Source organism: Labeo rohita, chromosome 24 (assembly GCF_022985175.1).
Source record: "Labeo rohita strain BAU-BD-2019 chromosome 24, IGBB_LRoh.1.0, whole genome shotgun sequence".
NCBI classification, from domain to species: domain Eukaryota; kingdom Metazoa; phylum Chordata; class Actinopteri; order Cypriniformes; family Cyprinidae; genus Labeo; species Labeo rohita.
In genome coordinates, this window is record NC_066892.1 from 5,645,920 (window position 1) to 5,663,792 (window position 17,873).

Here is a 17,873-nt window from a genome sequence, read left to right on the forward strand (position 1 = left end):
TTCACTAGTCTGAGTGCAGCCTCCCTGTAAAGCTCAAACACGACTGGGGATGTGGCTTTAAAATTTCATCGACACCCCACCGCTGATACTTGACATGATTTAGTGATGTGCAGCGCTACGACAGACCAACCGCCTGTTGAAATGTGAGCACTGCTCCTATCAAACCGCTCGGATCTCTCACACATGTGCGCTGGGTTGATGCACCCAATAAAACTGCTATGATGAATTCAATAAAAGTCTTGAAATATGGAGCATAGACCAATAAAAACAGGGAAGGATTTAATTTCAGGACTTCTAGATGTCATCTGGACGACATTAGTCTTAGAGAAAATAGCGCTAAAGGCCCATTTGATTTGCTTTTTTTTGTCCTAAAACACTAAACCGAAATAAAAACACCTGTTGGTGTCTGTGCACATAAAATGTTCATGTTCATACATTTTTTAAAAGTAATTCATTTTTCCTGAAATGATCACTTGTATTTTGAGAAAGAAGGCGAGAAAAGGTGTTTATGATTTTCAATTTCGGTGAAGATTAGAAAAAAAAATAAAATAATAATATATATGTGTGTGTGCATGTGTGTATATATATATATATATATATATATATGTGTGTGTGTGTGTGTGTGTGTGTGTGTGTGTATAAGCCAAACAGGAACTATGAAGTGCCAAACAGGAAATACAAAATCTGAATATGAAGTGTAAATTGTGAATATGTAGAAGTAAATCAGAATTTTTACACCGGAATATATAAATGTAAATCAGAAAAATCAAAATCGTAATATATAAATGTAAATAATGAATATTTAGACGTAAATCCAAATATTTATCAATAAATCAAAATATATAAATGTAAATCAGAATACAAAGATAAAAAACGAATATAATATAAATGTAAATCATGCATATATAGAACTAAATATGTAGTTATAATTTAAATTGCAATATGTAGATATGCAGTAAATATGAATATTTATAACTACATAGCAAATATATATTCAAATCTATTTCTTTATATTCATGATTTACATTTATAATGAAGATTTGTATCTTTATATTCTGAATTACATTTATATATTCAGATTTTTATATAAAGTCTGAATTACTTTGTTAAATTCCGACTTACAACTATATATTCTGATTTATATTTATATATTCAGATTTATAAAAATATATTCTGATTTACTTCTATATATTCACAATTTATACTTATATATTCACTTACAACAATATATATTTAGATTTATAAATAAATATTCTGATTTACTTCTATATATTCAGACTTACAACTATATATTTTGATTTACATTTATATATTCAGATTTATACAAATATATTCTGATTTACTTTAATTTTTTAAAGTTACTTTTAAATATTCACAATTTACATTTGTAAATTCAGACTTACAACTGTATATACTGATTTACATTTATATATTCAAATTTATACAAATTCAGATTTACTTCTGTATATTCACAATTTACATTTATAAATTCAGACTTACAACTATATATTCTGATTTAAATTTTTTATATTCTGATTTATAAAATATTCTGATTTACTTCTGTATATTCACAATTTATACTTATATATTCACTTACAACAATATATTCAGATTTATAAATAAATATTCAAATTTACTTCTATATATTCAGATTTACAACGATATATTCTGATTTACATTTACATACTCCAATTTATACAAATTCAGATTTGCTTATATATTCACAATTTACATGTATATACAGTATTTAGACTTACAATTATATATTCTGATTTATAAATAAATATTCAGACTTATTTCATTATATATTTATTGTATATTCAGACCTATGATATATTCTGATTTACATTTACATATTCAGATTTATACAAATATATTCTGCTTTTCTTCTATGTATTCACAATTTACATTTATATCTTCAGACTTACAACTATATATTCAGTTTTATAAATAAATATTCTGATTCTTGTATATATTCAGATTTACAACTAGATTTTCTGATTTACATTTATATATTCAGGTTTATAAAAAATATATTCTGATGTACTTCTATATATTCACAATTTACATTTATATATTCAGATTTTATATATTTATTTCCTGTTTCGTATATTTATTATTATAAAATAAGCTATATAAACAAGTTAGGAGAGTGCAGAAAAAAGTCTGCATATTTCTTTGTGGTTATTTTATATTAGCAAGTGCTTAAGTGATTCTTATCTTATGTGCATACGGTATTTTTTCCAGATTATTATTGCTCATAGCTACTCTCTTTCTCTCTCACCTTCTTTAGGGTAAAATATTTCTTAGCTGCTTTTTTGAATTATTTTTTAATTATCTTTAAACAGAAAGTATTCAGTAATTCAGTATTGAATTCTAAGAAATATTTTTGCTCATTTTGGGACCAGAAAAAATTACATTTTCCTTAAAAGGAGCCTAAATCTACAATAGTTTCCCCTTTTAAAAAATTCATATTCACAGCTGCGTACACAAAAATAGCCATTTGCTCTAGAGACACAGCCGTAGTGCTTATTGCTCCAGTCGAGCTCATTAAAATTCAGTTTTTTTAAATTAGCGCTTAAGCACATGTATTTTATTGAATGAAACCTCATATAAAGTTCACAGTGCCACTTTAATGGAATTATGCATTACAGAACCAGCCGACGTCCTTCGGGACATTAACAGGATGTTCCTTGAGAAAAGGTACTAATTTGAAAGCAGATGAAGATTGTAATTCACAGATGTTTGGTAAAGGTTGGTCATGTGGCTTTTTATTCCCCGGTACGCCTTGATAATTAAAGTTTGGAGTGCTGAGGTTTACTACCAAACGGCTGTAAATCGTAGACGTTTACAGATTGTAAGTGTGTCAGTTTTACACGTGGATCTGAGACTGTGTAGCACAATCATTTCTCACACACTGATCCAGTTCAGCATTATACCAATGGTAATTGCCCTTCTTTTATACTGTAAATGCCCGTGACCATCTGCAATTGAAGTTGACAGTGGGACAGATTGAAACCGTCTTAATCTGATGGCTCAACCATCTTCATATCTCCTTCAATTAGCCTTACTAAGAAGGAGGTAGTTTATCTGACTGCTGGTGTAGTTTAGTGGTTAAAGGTCTGGCTTTTAAGCCCCATTTGGTGTGATTCATGGACTATCATCATTCTACCGTTAAACAAGGCTCTTAACCCTGAGCTGTCGTGGAGGGAATCATCCTTGCACACTCATGGCCAAAAATATTGGCATTCTTCTCAAGTAATTCATCCACATGTGTATTTCCTTGATGCGGTGAACCAGAAACCCACAGATAATGGTGTGGACAATATTATTGACACTTTTGATTTAACGTTTGCTTGCTCTGCCCTTTGGACTATATAACTGCTATTAAACACTTCCCAAGACACCAGACACATTCCTACATCTTTCTTCCAGCACTTTTGACAGCAAAATACTCTAGATTTAAAAGCTGTCATCTATCGAAGTCTCTTCATTAGTATTCAGTCGGATATAGATCTGGATTCATTGCGTGCCACTTCAGAAAAGGCCAGTGATTTGTTTTGAACAATCCCTTGTTTTAAATTCAGAGTTTAGCAGCTGGAAGATTTACAGCATGATCAGGCCCATGTGCAATGTGAAGATCTTTTCCATGCTGATTTTGGGAGGAAATATGGGAAATTGTGTGGCAAATCTGGGAAATGAGTCGATGTTTTAATCATTAGCTGAGAGTACACTTTATTGGTAGCTAAAAAGCATGATCAAATTTGCCTAAATATTTTATCAAACACCCTCCAAAGACCCTCCAAATCTGCAGATGTAGAAAATCATATTTGCAGCAGCTTTGATTTATCCTAACTTCTCGAAAAAATGCAAGAGGAGACATTATTTTGGCCATGATTTCTAGTGAAAAATAAAAAAAGCTAGTAATGCGAAGTTACTGACCACTTCTAACCCTGTACACACACCTTGGCAATTGCCATTGGCTAGTAATTCTTTTAGTTTACTTGCCAGACTGATATATTTTTTATTTTTTATATGCACCTCCAGTCAAAAGTTTTTGAACAGTAAGATTTTTAATGTCTCTTCTGCTCACCAAGCCTGTTTTTATTTGATCAAGTACAGCAAAAAATATTTTTACAGTTAAAATAGCTGTTTTCTATTTGAATATATTTTAAAATGTAATTTATTTCTGTGATTTCAAAGCTGAATTTTAGCATCATTACTCCAGTCACATGATCCTTCAGAAATCATTCTAATATTTTGATTTGCTGCTCTAAAACATTTATTAATATTATGTTGAAAACAAAGTAGATATTTTTTTCAGGTTTCTTTGATGAATAGAAAGTTCAGAAGAACAGGATTTATCTGAAATAGAAATCTTTTGAGACATTATAAATGTCTTTATCATCACTTTTGATCAAATTGAAATGTCCTTGCTAAATAAAAGTATTAATTTCTATAATTTTAATTTTTCATTAAAATTACATTTTTAATTTTTAATTTTAAAAAATGTTTCTTGAACAACAAATCAGAATATTAGAATGATTTCTGAAGGATCATGTGATACTGAAGACTGGAGTAATGATGCAGACAATTTAGCTTTGATCACAAGAATAAATTAATATAAAACAGTTATCTATCTTAACTAGTAAAAATATTTTAAAATATTACTGTTTTTGCTGTACTTTGGATCCAATAAATGCAGGCTTGGTAAGCAAAAGAGATTTCTTAAAAAAAAAAACATTAAGTATCTGTGCTAAACTTACAAAATTTATTAGCCAGTTGTTAACATGAGACATCATTTAGTCAGCCAGAGTAAAGATTTAGTCACATTGTAGAGGGTTGACATCAACTTCAGGGCATCGTTTGATTTATTCTTAAGTTTTATTCGTTTTTCTGGACAAATAGCATCAGGTAAGAAAGTTTGAGAACTGATCATCCCTGTTGGAATGAACTTTGCCAGTCATTTTGCACTCTTTAGATGATCAAAATTAAATTACCAAAACTCTGGTTTTCCATTTGAATATTATTTTAGAAATTAAGCACACAGGAATAAGATAACGATCTTAGTTTATGCCACTGTATATACAGCGCACCAGAGAAAACTGGATGATTTTTGAAGTTCTTGCAGTTTTGCCTGTGAAAGACGATTAATCCATAAGGCTTAATGACTCTAGACGGAGGAATATCGACTGTGGCTCCAGTGTAACTGGGAGAAAATTAGCCGGCGCTAAAAGACCCAGCGCTCGCTCATCTATATTTATATCAGCGTGCACTGAAACATGTTACCTGAGCAAACATACAGATAGTTCTTCATTCCTGAGGAGTCTGGTAAATAAACACAAGAATGGAATATTATGGAACACAGTCGAACTGTTATGGAATAATGATTCTGAGATATACAGCTGCTAAGCAGCTGCTAATTTTATTGATTAGAAGATTAATCTAATCTCCTTTCAGCTCTAATGAGCTCATGAAATGAACCAGCTTCATTTCTGTTAAAGTAAGTGGGCTAGATGGACTTTGTAATTAGTTCTTTTTTAGGACGAAATAATCACGGCAAAGGTTGTGAAGTCAGATCTTTGGAAGGCACTTATAGTTTGTGGCAAGCAAACTACAGTATATACAGTTGAGGTCAAAAGTTTACATACACCTTGCAGAATCTGCAAAATGTTAATTATTTTACCAAAATAAAAGGGATCATACAAAATGCATGTTATTTTTTATTTAGTACTGATCTGAATAAGATATTTCACATAAAAGACATTTACATGTAGTCCACAAGAGAAAATAATAGTTGAATTTATAAAAATGACCCTGTTCAAAAGTTTACATACACTTGATTCTTAATACTATGTTGTTACCTGAATAATCCACAGCTGTGTTTTTTTGTTTCGGGATTGTTGTGCATGAGTTATTTGTTTGTCTTGAACAGTTAAACTGCCTGTTGTTCTTCAGAAAAGTCCTTCAGGTCCCACAAATTCTGTGTTTTTTCAGCATTTTTGTGTATTTGAACCCTTTCCAACAATGACTGTATGATTTTAAAATCCATCTTTTCACACTAAGGACAACTGAGGGACTCATATGCAACTATTACAGAAGGTTCAAATGCTCACTGATGCTCCAGAAGAAAAAAAACATTGCTTTAAGAGGTGAGGGGTGAAAACTTTTAAACAGAATGAGAATGTGTACATTTTACAAAACTTTTTTTTTTCATTTAGTACTGCCCTTCAAAAGCTACAGAAGATACTTACATGTTTCCCAGAAGACAAAATAAGCTAAATTTACCCTGATCTTCAAATTCAAAAAATTCAAAAAAACTCTTCAAAAAAAGTTTTTACCTCCGGCTTTTAATGCATGGTTTTCCTTCTGGAGCATCAGTGAGCGTTTGAACCTTCTGTAATAGTTGCATATGAGTCCCTCAGTTGTCCTCAGTGTCAAAAGATGGATCTCAATTCATACAGACATTGTTGGAAATGGTTTAAATACACAAAAATGCTGAAAAACCAAAGAATTTGTGTGACCTGAAGGATATTTCTGAAGAACAGCGAGCAGGTGAACTGTTCAGGACAAACAAGGGACTCATGAACAACTGTCATTAAACAAAAAACACAGCTGTGGATCATTCAAGGAACAACATAGTATTAAGAATCAAGTGTATGTAAACTTTTGAATGGGTCATTTTTATTAGTTCAACTATTATTTTCTCTTGTGAACTATATGTAAACATCTTTTATGTGAAATATTTTATTCAGGTCAGTACTAAATCAAAAATAACATGCATTTTGTATGATCCCAGTTATTATGCTAAAATAATTAACATTTTGCAGATTCTGCAGGGTGCATATAAAACTTTGACCTCAACTGTATCCACAAGTAAGACTATATTTGCCAGTTTGTCTCAAGTTATGCCTATGAAATAAACTGTATTTATTACTTTTGGTCAAACATAAATTCTGATCATGATCTCTATGGGTGTTTTATGCAGTTTTCTTGCAGTGCCATTATTTCAGTTTCCCACACCAGTTTATTGTTGTGGCATCCTCTAAATGGCACATAAATGCCAAACAAACTGTAGTTGATTACATTACAAGTAGCTCAGATGGTTTGTCTCTTTCTAACTGGGCTGTTCTTTATTAAGGTTTCCGGAGTCCTAATTCACCCTTCCACAAATTAAGGTCTTAAAAAGTCTTAAATCAGTGCAGAAAGTTGGCATTAAATGTTGCATGCCTTGCTAAAAATGAATATCTTCCTTTTTGTTGCCATCCTTAAAACAAGATTTACTTAAGATGCAAATCAAGTCTTGTTTTCTGAGAAGCTGAACAAAATTAAATGTGTAAAAAGCAAAAACAAATGAGGTATGAAAACTTATTTTCCCTTTGAATTCGCATGTCCATTGGTGCATATTTGTTCTTTTTAATCATAAACTTCATTTTGATTAGTTTCACAGAAAAACAACTCTTCTCAAGACTTCTCATGTAAATAAATTTAGATTTAAGAATATGTAAAAATTTGCACTGGAAAACAAGATTTTGTGCCCTCTAGGCATTTATAAATGGAGATCATTTTGATGCATTATGTTTCCTTCAGTTTGTTCCTTTTTTGTTTTTTGTTTTTTACTTTTTAAAAGGTTTTTTAAAAAAATCTTACATTTACTTTCATAAAAGCTGCAGAAACTCTGTTTATGCAGATCATCAGAAAGTCCAGTTGCTCATAAAAAGAGCTCGATAAACTGGGTTGGTTATTCTGGGGCTGCTCTGATGTATTGGCAAGCAAATGAGGGCAGAAAGCAATCTTCAAAAACTGTAATTTGCAGATAAATAATTAGAGAGGGGTGATTTTTATATTCCAGAATGCCCTTGTGTTGTTTTTAAAGACATACTTGATGCAGTTCTTGAGTATTACTTTAATGGCATTCAGTCACATTCAGCTGAAGCTGATAATGTCACCGATGCCTGAAATTAGTTTTTTATAGGTCATATTTATGGTCATTTTATTTCAGTAAGGCTAGGAAACACATCAAGCAAATAAAATAATAAAATGCATACATAAACAGAGTTTCAACTAGGCTCTTATTGATGAAAATATATGAAAATAATTGTCTGGTGTGTTTAATTCAGTGCATTCACTTGAATACAGTCTGAGATCACTTGTGAAGAATCTTCCATGATGCGTTTTTGCAATTTAATTAAAAACATATTTTTATCACTTTCAACAAATGCTTTTATTTTAAGGTCTAAATGGGGGAAAAACAATCTTAGATATTCAGTATTCAGACCTCAGACTTTTTGTGGCCCCTACTGTATATATCATTTTTAATATGCATCAATAAAATAGCAGTTTATGATGTCCTACAGGTGTCAGCATAGGGTTTTGCAATAATAAAAATCAGTTGCATGTCCATTGTATCACTTTTGCATCATGCATAACCATCAACCAACAATTCATCTGACTTTATTTGAATTAAGTGAATCCAATAAAACACATAAACATTATACTAATAAAACCAATACGTCCCATGAGAAGCCTGTTGATATTAATCTAAAACAAACAACCGCGAAAGGCCCCCAAAGCATCAACGTAGACAGAAAAAACAAGTCTGATGACGTACCCTCCGGGAATCTCTTGTGCGCTCTTAGTTGGTCATTTTTCTACTTTACTACAAGAAATATGTAAGCTTCTGGGTTTCCCACGTTGAGGAATGCAAGAAGCAGGGACGCAAGAAGCAAATGGATCTATATGCCTGCTGCAAATCCATCGACAGAATAATTTGAGCCGAACGGGAGGGGCTGGGCGCTCTCACACAAAGGGGAAAGCAACAAGAATCTGCAGGCAGCCTCGCATAGTTGTTCTGTACAAAAAAATGAAGCCGGAGAAGAGGTGAAGGATGAGAGCGAAAACTCAAGCTGATCTGTTCAAGTGAAGACAAATCAACCTGAGGATCCTGGAGAAACTGAGATTGAAATGAGCTTATTAAGCTTTGTTGCAACAGCTTGGTAACGTACAAATCTTTTATGCATTTTGAGTTTTTCTTTGCATGGACTGGCAATGATGCACAAGCTTTTTGAAACCAAATGCATGATGGATTTTGAAACTTTGCAGCCAATGTTTAGAGTTTAACAACACTATGGAGGATTTGTCTGCGTCCAATCAGGAGGCAATAAACAAGGACTCTCTGATGGATGATGCCAAGAATCGCAGCCGGCAAAGACTCAAAATGACATTACCCCACAGCGTTAAGGATGCTACGAGCGCATTTGTTCTTAAAACAAAAGTCCACGGGTTAAAACACGCATTCTCGCCATACAAATCTAAAACCCAGCGTTTGTTTTGGCTCCTGGCTATTTTTATCTGTTTGGGGCTCCTTTTCACATGGTCGTGGAATCGAATCCTTTATCTACTTTCCTACCCGGCCGTGACCAAGATCTACATGGTTTGGTCTCACAACATGACGTTTCCAGCCATTACGTTCTGCAACCAGAACCTCCTCCGCGTGTCCAGCCTGACCAAAGCTGACCTCTACCATAGCGGCTACTGGATGGACATCATGCACCTGAACCACACGGTCAACCGCCAGAGCGTTTCCATGCTCAAACACAGTCGACATCGCGAGAGGCTACTGCATCTTCTAGACTTCTCCGACTATAGCCCGCCTCCTGACTACCAGCTCAACACCAGTGAGATGATTGACAGACTGGGCCACCAATTAGAAGACATGCTGCTCGACTGCAGGTTCCGGGGTGAAAACTGCACTTTCAAGAACTTCACTCCTGTATGTAAACAGCACTTTTGGCATGATCAACAGTTGTCTACACTTCAGGTGCCATTCGGAATAAGACAGTAAAGCAAGTCACAGTTGTGATTAATCAAAGCTCTTAAAGCAATTAATTAGACTAGCTGAATAAATCTGGCTGAGGGGGGGTTGTTGTGTTTCTAAGAATGCCTGAGTTACGTCTTAAGGGAAAAGCGCAGGGCAAGGTGTTAAAGTGGATTAGAAATAAAAGCGATTCCCATTTTAACAGCTCAGAGTCTTTCAGAAGAGATCGCAAAACAATTTCCAGTGCATTAATGCATTTTATGTGTGCGTGTGGATGGCTGAATCTCACTAAAACATATCTAGGTTATGTTTCATTTTAAAATCAAATGGTGGAAAAATAAATATTTAAATTTTAAAAAGACAACAAAGGTCAAGAATGCTGCACTGGTCTCTTCAGTGAATCAACGGTGCTCTTTGAATACTTGGAGGTAAATATCAGCTGAAAAGACTAAATACTCCAAGGCACTCGTGTAGAAAAAAGCCTTTAATAGACTGGGCTAAATCATTAAAACAATTAAAAATGTAGATCTACGCGTTTCGGCTACAAAGCCTTCTTCAGGATCCTTCAGCCCAGTCTATTAAAGCAAATATTTAAATATATTTACATGTTTAAATATTTTTTTATAATTTTATCTCTAATTATTTTTATATGTAGCATAAACAAATATTGCTTTTAAAAATAGGAAAATTCTCTTTTCAGTTCCCATTTTTCTCAATGGCACTAGATTCTCATTACTGTAATACATAATTAGAAATAATTAAATATAAAATAAATAAATGTAGTATTATTAAAACTAGTGTTTTGTATAAATAATATAATGTGCATAAATGTACATAACATGAGTTCATTAATATTTAAATGTAAATATGTATTATATAAGTATTTAAATTTATTTACATGTTTAAATATTTTTATAATTTTATTTATATCTGATTATCTCTATATTTTGCATAAAACAAATATAATATGCTTTTAAAAATAGTGAAATTCTCTTTTTAGTTCACAATTTTCTCAGTGGCAGTAGATTCTCATTACTGTAATGCATAATTAAAAATAAATAAATGCAGTGTAATTAACTACCGTTTTGTATAAATAATATAATGTACATAAATGAACATAACATGAATGCGTTAACATGTTTTATATGTGTGTGGATGCTAACTCACAAAAACATATCTAGGTTAAGCTGCCCTTCAAAATCAAAGGGGGAAAAAAATCAATATTTAAATTTAAATATTTATAATATAAATATTTACATTTATTTAAAATATGAAAATTCTTTTATAATTTGATTTATGTCTAATTATATTTTTATTTTGCATAAAACAAATATAATATGCTTTTAAAAATATAAAAATTCTCTTTTCACTTCCCATTTTTCTCAATGGCAGTAGATTTTCATTACTGTAATACATAATGAAAAATACATAAATGCATTATAATCAAAACTAGTGTTTTGTAAAAATAATGTAATGTACATAAATATACATAACATGAAAATGGTAAAATACGGTATGTAATAAAGTAAAAAATATATGAATAAAGTAATATAAAAAATATTTGAATATCTGTTATATTGTTGTATACTGTATATATATAATTTAATAAATTATTACAAATTATGATGTTTTATTTATTTATTGCCATTGTAATTAGAACTGAGCTGCTCATATTCATGTCTGGTTTTCACCCGTGCATGTTTTCATAAGTAAATTGTTCATTTCCAATCATTTATTTGCAAAATTGGCAGCCGCATTTGTCATCAGAAGCAACATTTTTTTTTAATGTTCTCTTTCCTTTTGTAGAGATGTATGGCAGGTTTAGAGGTTTGTTCGGAGAAAGCCTGAGGCTGAAAATCTCAGTAACATCTACTGGCATAGAAACTGCACTCTGACAAATTTCTGGGTAGAAGACACATGAATTATTAAAAAGCTCTGGGTGCTTTGCACAGATGTGTTTAAAACCTGCCTCCAGCTAAACTCCTTTTGCTCAATATCTTGATCCTCTTTTTCTCCATTATCAGATGGAAAACCAATCTACCTCTCATAATCCCCAAATCCCTTGCAGTGTTAAAGCATATGAAATTGTACGCATTGCTAAAATCTAATGTGAAATCAACATGACTGCTTTCCGCGAATCTGCGCTCACTAGCAGATTACATATGCACAAAGCTCTGAATCATCGTGTAAATGAGTTCTCGCCTGGTGTGGCGTATGCTTCCCTTCAGAATGAATGAAGTTAATTACTTGGGAAACAGGGAAGAGAGAGAGGCTTCCGCTATTGTTCGGAAACAATGTGCTCATTTGGTGTGTTTTGGTAAACCGTGAACTCGACACGGCAAACACAAATCCTCTGTGATGCCTCGACATGCTGACAACAACGGTTCGTTTCTGCTCGAAGCGCTTTCGTGTTAATTGTGATTTTGAGATAATCTTAACCTCGCATCTCACTCGTCAGATGCTTGATAAGAACGTGGCAACAGCGATTGTAGCTGAGATCGTGATTTGTTTGCCTATACGTATCCTTTTTTAAAGGTCATATGTACAAGTGCACCACTAGTGGCACTGCATAACAATATCAAACATAACACGATTTTTACCATTTCTCTCCTGTACAGAATCACCACTGTGCTCTTTGGGAGGTTGTTGGGGTGTTGCTATGCAGTTGCTAAGGTATTTTAAGTCATTTTAGAGTGTATGCAGTTGCTCCGGTGTTATGCGAGGTTGTCAGAGTGTTACTGTGGAGTTTCTAGATTGTTTTGAATAATAATATGTTTGTTTGTGGTTGCTAAGGTGTTGCTAAGGAGTATTTTAGTGTGCTTGTATTTGTTTGTTAGGGTGCTCTGTGAAGTAGTCATTGTCGGGGTGTTGCTATGCGGTTACTAAGGAATTCTAAGATATTCTGAGTAGTGTAGCATGTTTGTTTGTTTGTGGTTGCTAGGGTGTTGCTTTGAAGTTTCTAAGGTATTGTGAGTATTTTAGTGGGTTTATATGCATTTGCTAGAGTGTTGTTAGAAGTTTGTAGAGGTGTTGCTATGCAGCTGCTAGAGTATTTTGAGTTGTAGTCTGTTTATTTGTGGTTGCTAGGGTGTTGCTAAGCTATTCCGAGTAGTTTAGTCGATTTGTATTAATTTGCTAGAGTATTCTGCACGGTTGTCAGGGTGTTGCTGTGTAGTTGCTAAGAGTGCTTTGAGTAGTAATCTGTTTGTTTGTGGTTGCTAGGGTGTTGCTAAGGTATTCTGAGTAGTTTAGTAGGTTTGTATTTGTGGGCATTGCTATGCAGTTACTGGAGTATTTTGAGTAGTGGTCTGATTGTTTATAGTTGCTAGGGTGTTGCTATGCTATTCTGAGTAGTTTAGTGGGTCTGTATGCATTTTCTAGAGTGTTCTGTAGGTTCTGAGTAGCATAACATGTGTGGTAGTCAGGGCGTTGCTATGCAGTTGCTAGAGCATTTTGAGTAGTAGTCTGTTTGTTTGTGGTTGCTAGGGTGTTGCTAAGGTATTCTGAGTATTTTAGTGGACTTGTATGCATTTGCTAGAGTGATCTGCATGGTTGTCAGGGTGTTACTATGTAGTTGCTAAGAGGTTCTGAGTAGTACAACATGTTTATGTGGTAATCAGGGCATTGCTGTGTAGTTACTAGAGTATTTTGAGTAGTAGTCTGTTTGTTTGTGGTTGCTAGGGTATTCAGAGTAGTTTAGTTGGTTTGTATTTGTTTGGGTGTTCTGCAAGGTTGTCAAGGTGTTGCTATGCAGTTGCTAAGATATTCTAATTAGTATAGCATGTTTGTTTGTGGTTGTTAGGATGTTGCTAGGCTATTCTGAGTAGTTTAGTGGGTTTGTATGCATTTGCTACAGTGTTCAGTTGTCAGGGTGTTGCTATGTAGTTGCTAAGAGGTTCTGAGTAGTATATCATGTTTGTGTGTGGTAGTTAGGGCATTGCTATGCAGTTGCTTTAAGTATTTTGACTAGTAGTCTGTTTGTTTGTGGTTGCTAGGGTGTTGCTAAGGTTTTCTGAGTGGTTTAGTGTGCTTGTACAGGTATGTGTTTGCTAGGGTGTTTTGTGAGGTTGTCAGTGCAATTACTAAGGAATTTGCATGCATAAGTATGCAGTTTCTCAAGTGCTCTGTGAGGTTGTTTAGTGTGTTATGCAGTTGCAAGGATATTCTGAGTAGTATAGCATGGTTGTGGTTGCTAGGGTGTTGCTTTGAAATTGTTAAGGTATTCTGAGTATTTTAGTGGGTTTGTATGCATTTATGTTGTTCTGCAAGCTCGCCAGAGTGTTGATATATAGTTGCTAGAGTATTTTGAGTAGTAGTCCGTTACTAGGGTGTTCCTAATGTTTTCTGAGTGGTTTAGTGTGCTTGAATGTATTTGCTAAGGTATTTTGTGCAGTTGTCAAGCTGTTGCTAGGCAGTTACTAAGGAATTCTAAGTAATTTTTAGAATATTTCCATGCAGTTGCCCCGCTGCTCGGTGAGGTTGTCAGGGTGTTGCTATGCAGTTTCAAGGATATTCTGAGTAGTATAGCATGTTTGATAGGGTGTTGCTAAGGTATTCCAAGTAGTTTAGTGGGTTTGTATGCATTTGCTACAGCTCTCTGTGAGGTTGTCAGGGTGTTGCAATGCAGTTACCAATATATTTTGAGTGGTATAGTATGTTTGTTTCTGGTTACTAGGCTGTTGCTCATGCATTCTGTGTAGTTTATTGGGTTTGTATGCATTTGTTTCAGTGTTCTGTAGGGTTGTCAGGGTGTTGCTATGCATTTGCTTAGACATTCTGAGTAGTGTTAGAATGTTTGTTTGTGGTTGCTATGTTGTTGCTAAGGTATTTTGAGTAGTTTTGTTAGTCTGTTCTTTTGAATCAAAACTTATGAATGGCTAACTTATAGTAATCTATGAGTATTTAACTGGAATAGATGAACTTGTTTAAACATTGAACAAATGAACCACCTGTTCTTTTAGTAAAGTCAGATGTACATTATCTTCAGCTGCTCTGTTTGCCCTTAATTATCCCACTTCTATTCATCATTCTCACACTGAAACACCTCAGAGCCCACAGTGATGAAGCAGGCAGAATGTAGCTGTACCTTTTTGTTTGAGTATTTTGTGTGCTGTCGAGGTGGAGCTTGTTTCCTGAGCAGTGAGCGGGAGACAGTCCTTGTTGAAGCCCTGGAGCCTGAAGATCTCCCGCTCATTAGTGTCACAGCGGGGTCAGGAAACCATGACTGAACTCATCAGTGTGGCTGCTGTCTCTCGCTACATCACTGTCAAAACACTGCCAGGACCATCAGATTTTGGCTGGCTATTATCTACAAAAAGGATGAAGCCTGTTCTTTAAATTGCTGTCAGTTAATTTGATTTCTTTACCGTGGAAGTGTGTCGACATCAACCGAGATGTCACCTTTTCCTTATTGCTTTGAATATGTGAGGAATTGTGATCAGCATATCATATAATTCATTTGATTAGGGGTCAGAAAGATTTTTTTATGTTTTTGAAAAAGTCTCAAATTATCAAAAATATAGTAAAAACAGTAATGTTTTGAAATATTAATACAATTTGAAGTAACTGTTTTCTATTTGAATATATTGTGAAATGTAATTTATTCCTGTGATGCAGAGCTGAATTTTCAGCATCATTACTGTCATTAATAACTAAGAATATTAACTAAGAATAATAATTGCTGTAAAAGTATTGTTCATTCTTAGTTCATGTTAACTAACTCTATTGTGAAGTGTTACCATTATTTTAGGTTTCATTTGAAATAAAAAATCCTTTTACACATGATGTTAAAAGTAGATAAAAGGAGATACAATAACAATGGATAATGATAATTGTTGCATTGTTTAAAGGCTTTAAAAGGTGCATTTAAAATGTATTCATTTACTATTTTTTATTTTATTTAGCTAGGTTTTAAACATTTTTAAACTGAAAAAAAGCAGGCATTTCATTCAGCTACATTTTAAAACATTTTTGTTAAATAGTTAAATTATGTTTATTTTTTATTTTAAATTACAAGGTGCATTTAAAATTATTTATTAACTGATTGTTTTAAGTTGTATTTGTGCTTTTAAAAGGTGATTTATTTATTTCTATTTTTTATCTGTGAATTACAAATTGCTAAATTATTCAAAATTACTTATTCATTTATTGTTTCAAGGTGCATTTTACATAAACATTTTTTTTTAATATTTAAAAATATTATGTTTAAACATTGATAATAAATCAATATTAGAATGATTTCTGAAGGATCACGTGACACTGAAGACCGGAGTAATGATGCTGAAAATTCAGCTTTGCATCACAGGAATAAATTACATTTAAAAAAATGTTATCCCTTAAAACTGATCTTTGATCATCAAAATGAAATGTTTAAATGTTTTTTCTTGTGAAAATAATTTTCTCATGCCTTAAAACAGCTTGAATGTAACTCTACTCCCCTTACTCATTTACTATATGTGGATCTATGAATATGCAAATATTCCCCCGCCCCCCATGCAGTCACCAGCCAGAGCCCCCGCCTAGCGGTTGTGCTCTATTAAATGCTCTATTTAATATTTGGTTGTGTGCTGATAATCCTATTGGTATATTTTGCATGCTAATGATAAGAATCTATCCTTTGACATTATTGGTTACTGTAGTTTGTGACGTAGCAAAAAAAGGGCTGTTTCAAACCGCATTTCTGGGAAACTACAGTTTTAAGGAGAAAATAATCAGCAATGGTGTTGATTAATGGACTGGCACACGGTTTGTCTGAAAGCGTATTAAAAACACCACATAGACAAATAAACAACATAAAAATCTTGATTTTCACTACAGGGGGACTTATCTTATTTGTATTTTTGATCAAATAAATACAGCCTTGATGAGCACAAGAAAAGACATTAAAAATATATTTTTCCACCCACAGATTTACACAAGATATGGGAAATGTTACACGTTCAACTCTGGTCTGGATGGAAACCCCTTGTTGACGACTTTAAAAGGCGGAACAGGAAACGGGCTGGAAATCATGCTGGATATCCAACAGGATGAGTACTTACCAGTTTGGGGTGACACAGGTAAGCAATACTTTAAAAAAAGACATCAGTGATATGTTTCCATCATTTATTTACTGTTAAAGGAGAAGTCCATTTCCAAAACAAAGATTCACATAGAATGTACTCACCCCCTTGTCATCCAAGATGTTCATGTCTTTCTTTCTTCAGTCGTAAAGAAATTATCTTTTTCGAGGAAAACATTTCAGGATTTTTCTCCATATAATGGACTGATATGGTGCCCCGATTCTGAACTTCCAAAATGCAGTTTAAATGCGGCTTCAAACGATCCCAAATGCGGTTGCAAATAATCCCTATCTCATAAAAATAATACAATTTATATACTTTTTTAATGCCAAACGCTCGTCTTGTCTTACTCTGCCTGGACTGTTTTTTCATGACCGGTTCATGATAGTTAGGGTATGTCGAAAAACTCCCATCTCATGTTCTCCCTCAACTTCAAAATCGTCCTATATCACTGTTTTACCTTTTTTGTTGAGGGTGTTTGATCTTCTTTGCATGTTCACTTTGCAAAGACTGGGTTGGTACTTCTGCAGCGATGTAGGATGATTTTGAAATGATTTTTGAAGTTGAGGGAGAAAATACGATTGGAGTTTTTCGACATACACTAACTGTCTTGAGCCAGAATACACAGAGCTCAGGCAGAGCAAGACAAGACGAGCACTTGAGATTAAAAAGTATATAAATTGTATTATTTTTATGAAAATAACAGATCATTTCGCTAGATAAGACCCTTATTCCTTGGCTGGGATCGTCTACAACCGCATTTGGGATCGTTTGAAGTCGCATTTAAACTGCATTTTGGAAGTTCAAAATCGGGGCACCATATCAGTCCATTATATGGAGAAAAATGCTGAAATGTTTCCCTCAAAAAACATTTTTCTTAATGATTGAAGAAAGAAAGACATGAACATCTTGGATGACAAAGGGGTGAGTACATCATATGTGAATCTTTGTTTTGGAAGTGGACTTCTCCTTTAAATAATTTTATCAATTTAAAA

The 17,873-nt window shown here is 33.5% G+C and overlaps 1 protein-coding gene across 6 annotated transcripts in view; it reads left to right on the forward strand.

The window, feature by feature from the left end:
* The window catches only part of asic1c (acid-sensing (proton-gated) ion channel 1c), a 105,874-nt gene that overhangs the window by 73,446 nt on the left and 14,555 nt on the right, over positions 1-17,873 (forward strand). For 4 of the 6 annotated variants that reach the window (XM_051098527.1, XM_051098528.1, XM_051098529.1 and 1 more), the window contains exons 1-2: positions 8,892-9,772; positions 16,725-16,875. In XM_051098527.1, the coding sequence (XP_050954484.1) occupies positions 9,128-9,772; positions 16,725-16,875 (796 nt within the window). In that variant the 5' untranslated portion in view covers positions 8,892-9,127. Of the gene's footprint in view, positions 1-8,891; positions 9,773-16,724; positions 16,876-17,873 lie in introns of those variants that run through there. The other 2 variants (XM_051098531.1, XM_051098532.1) reach the window with 1 other exon arrangement.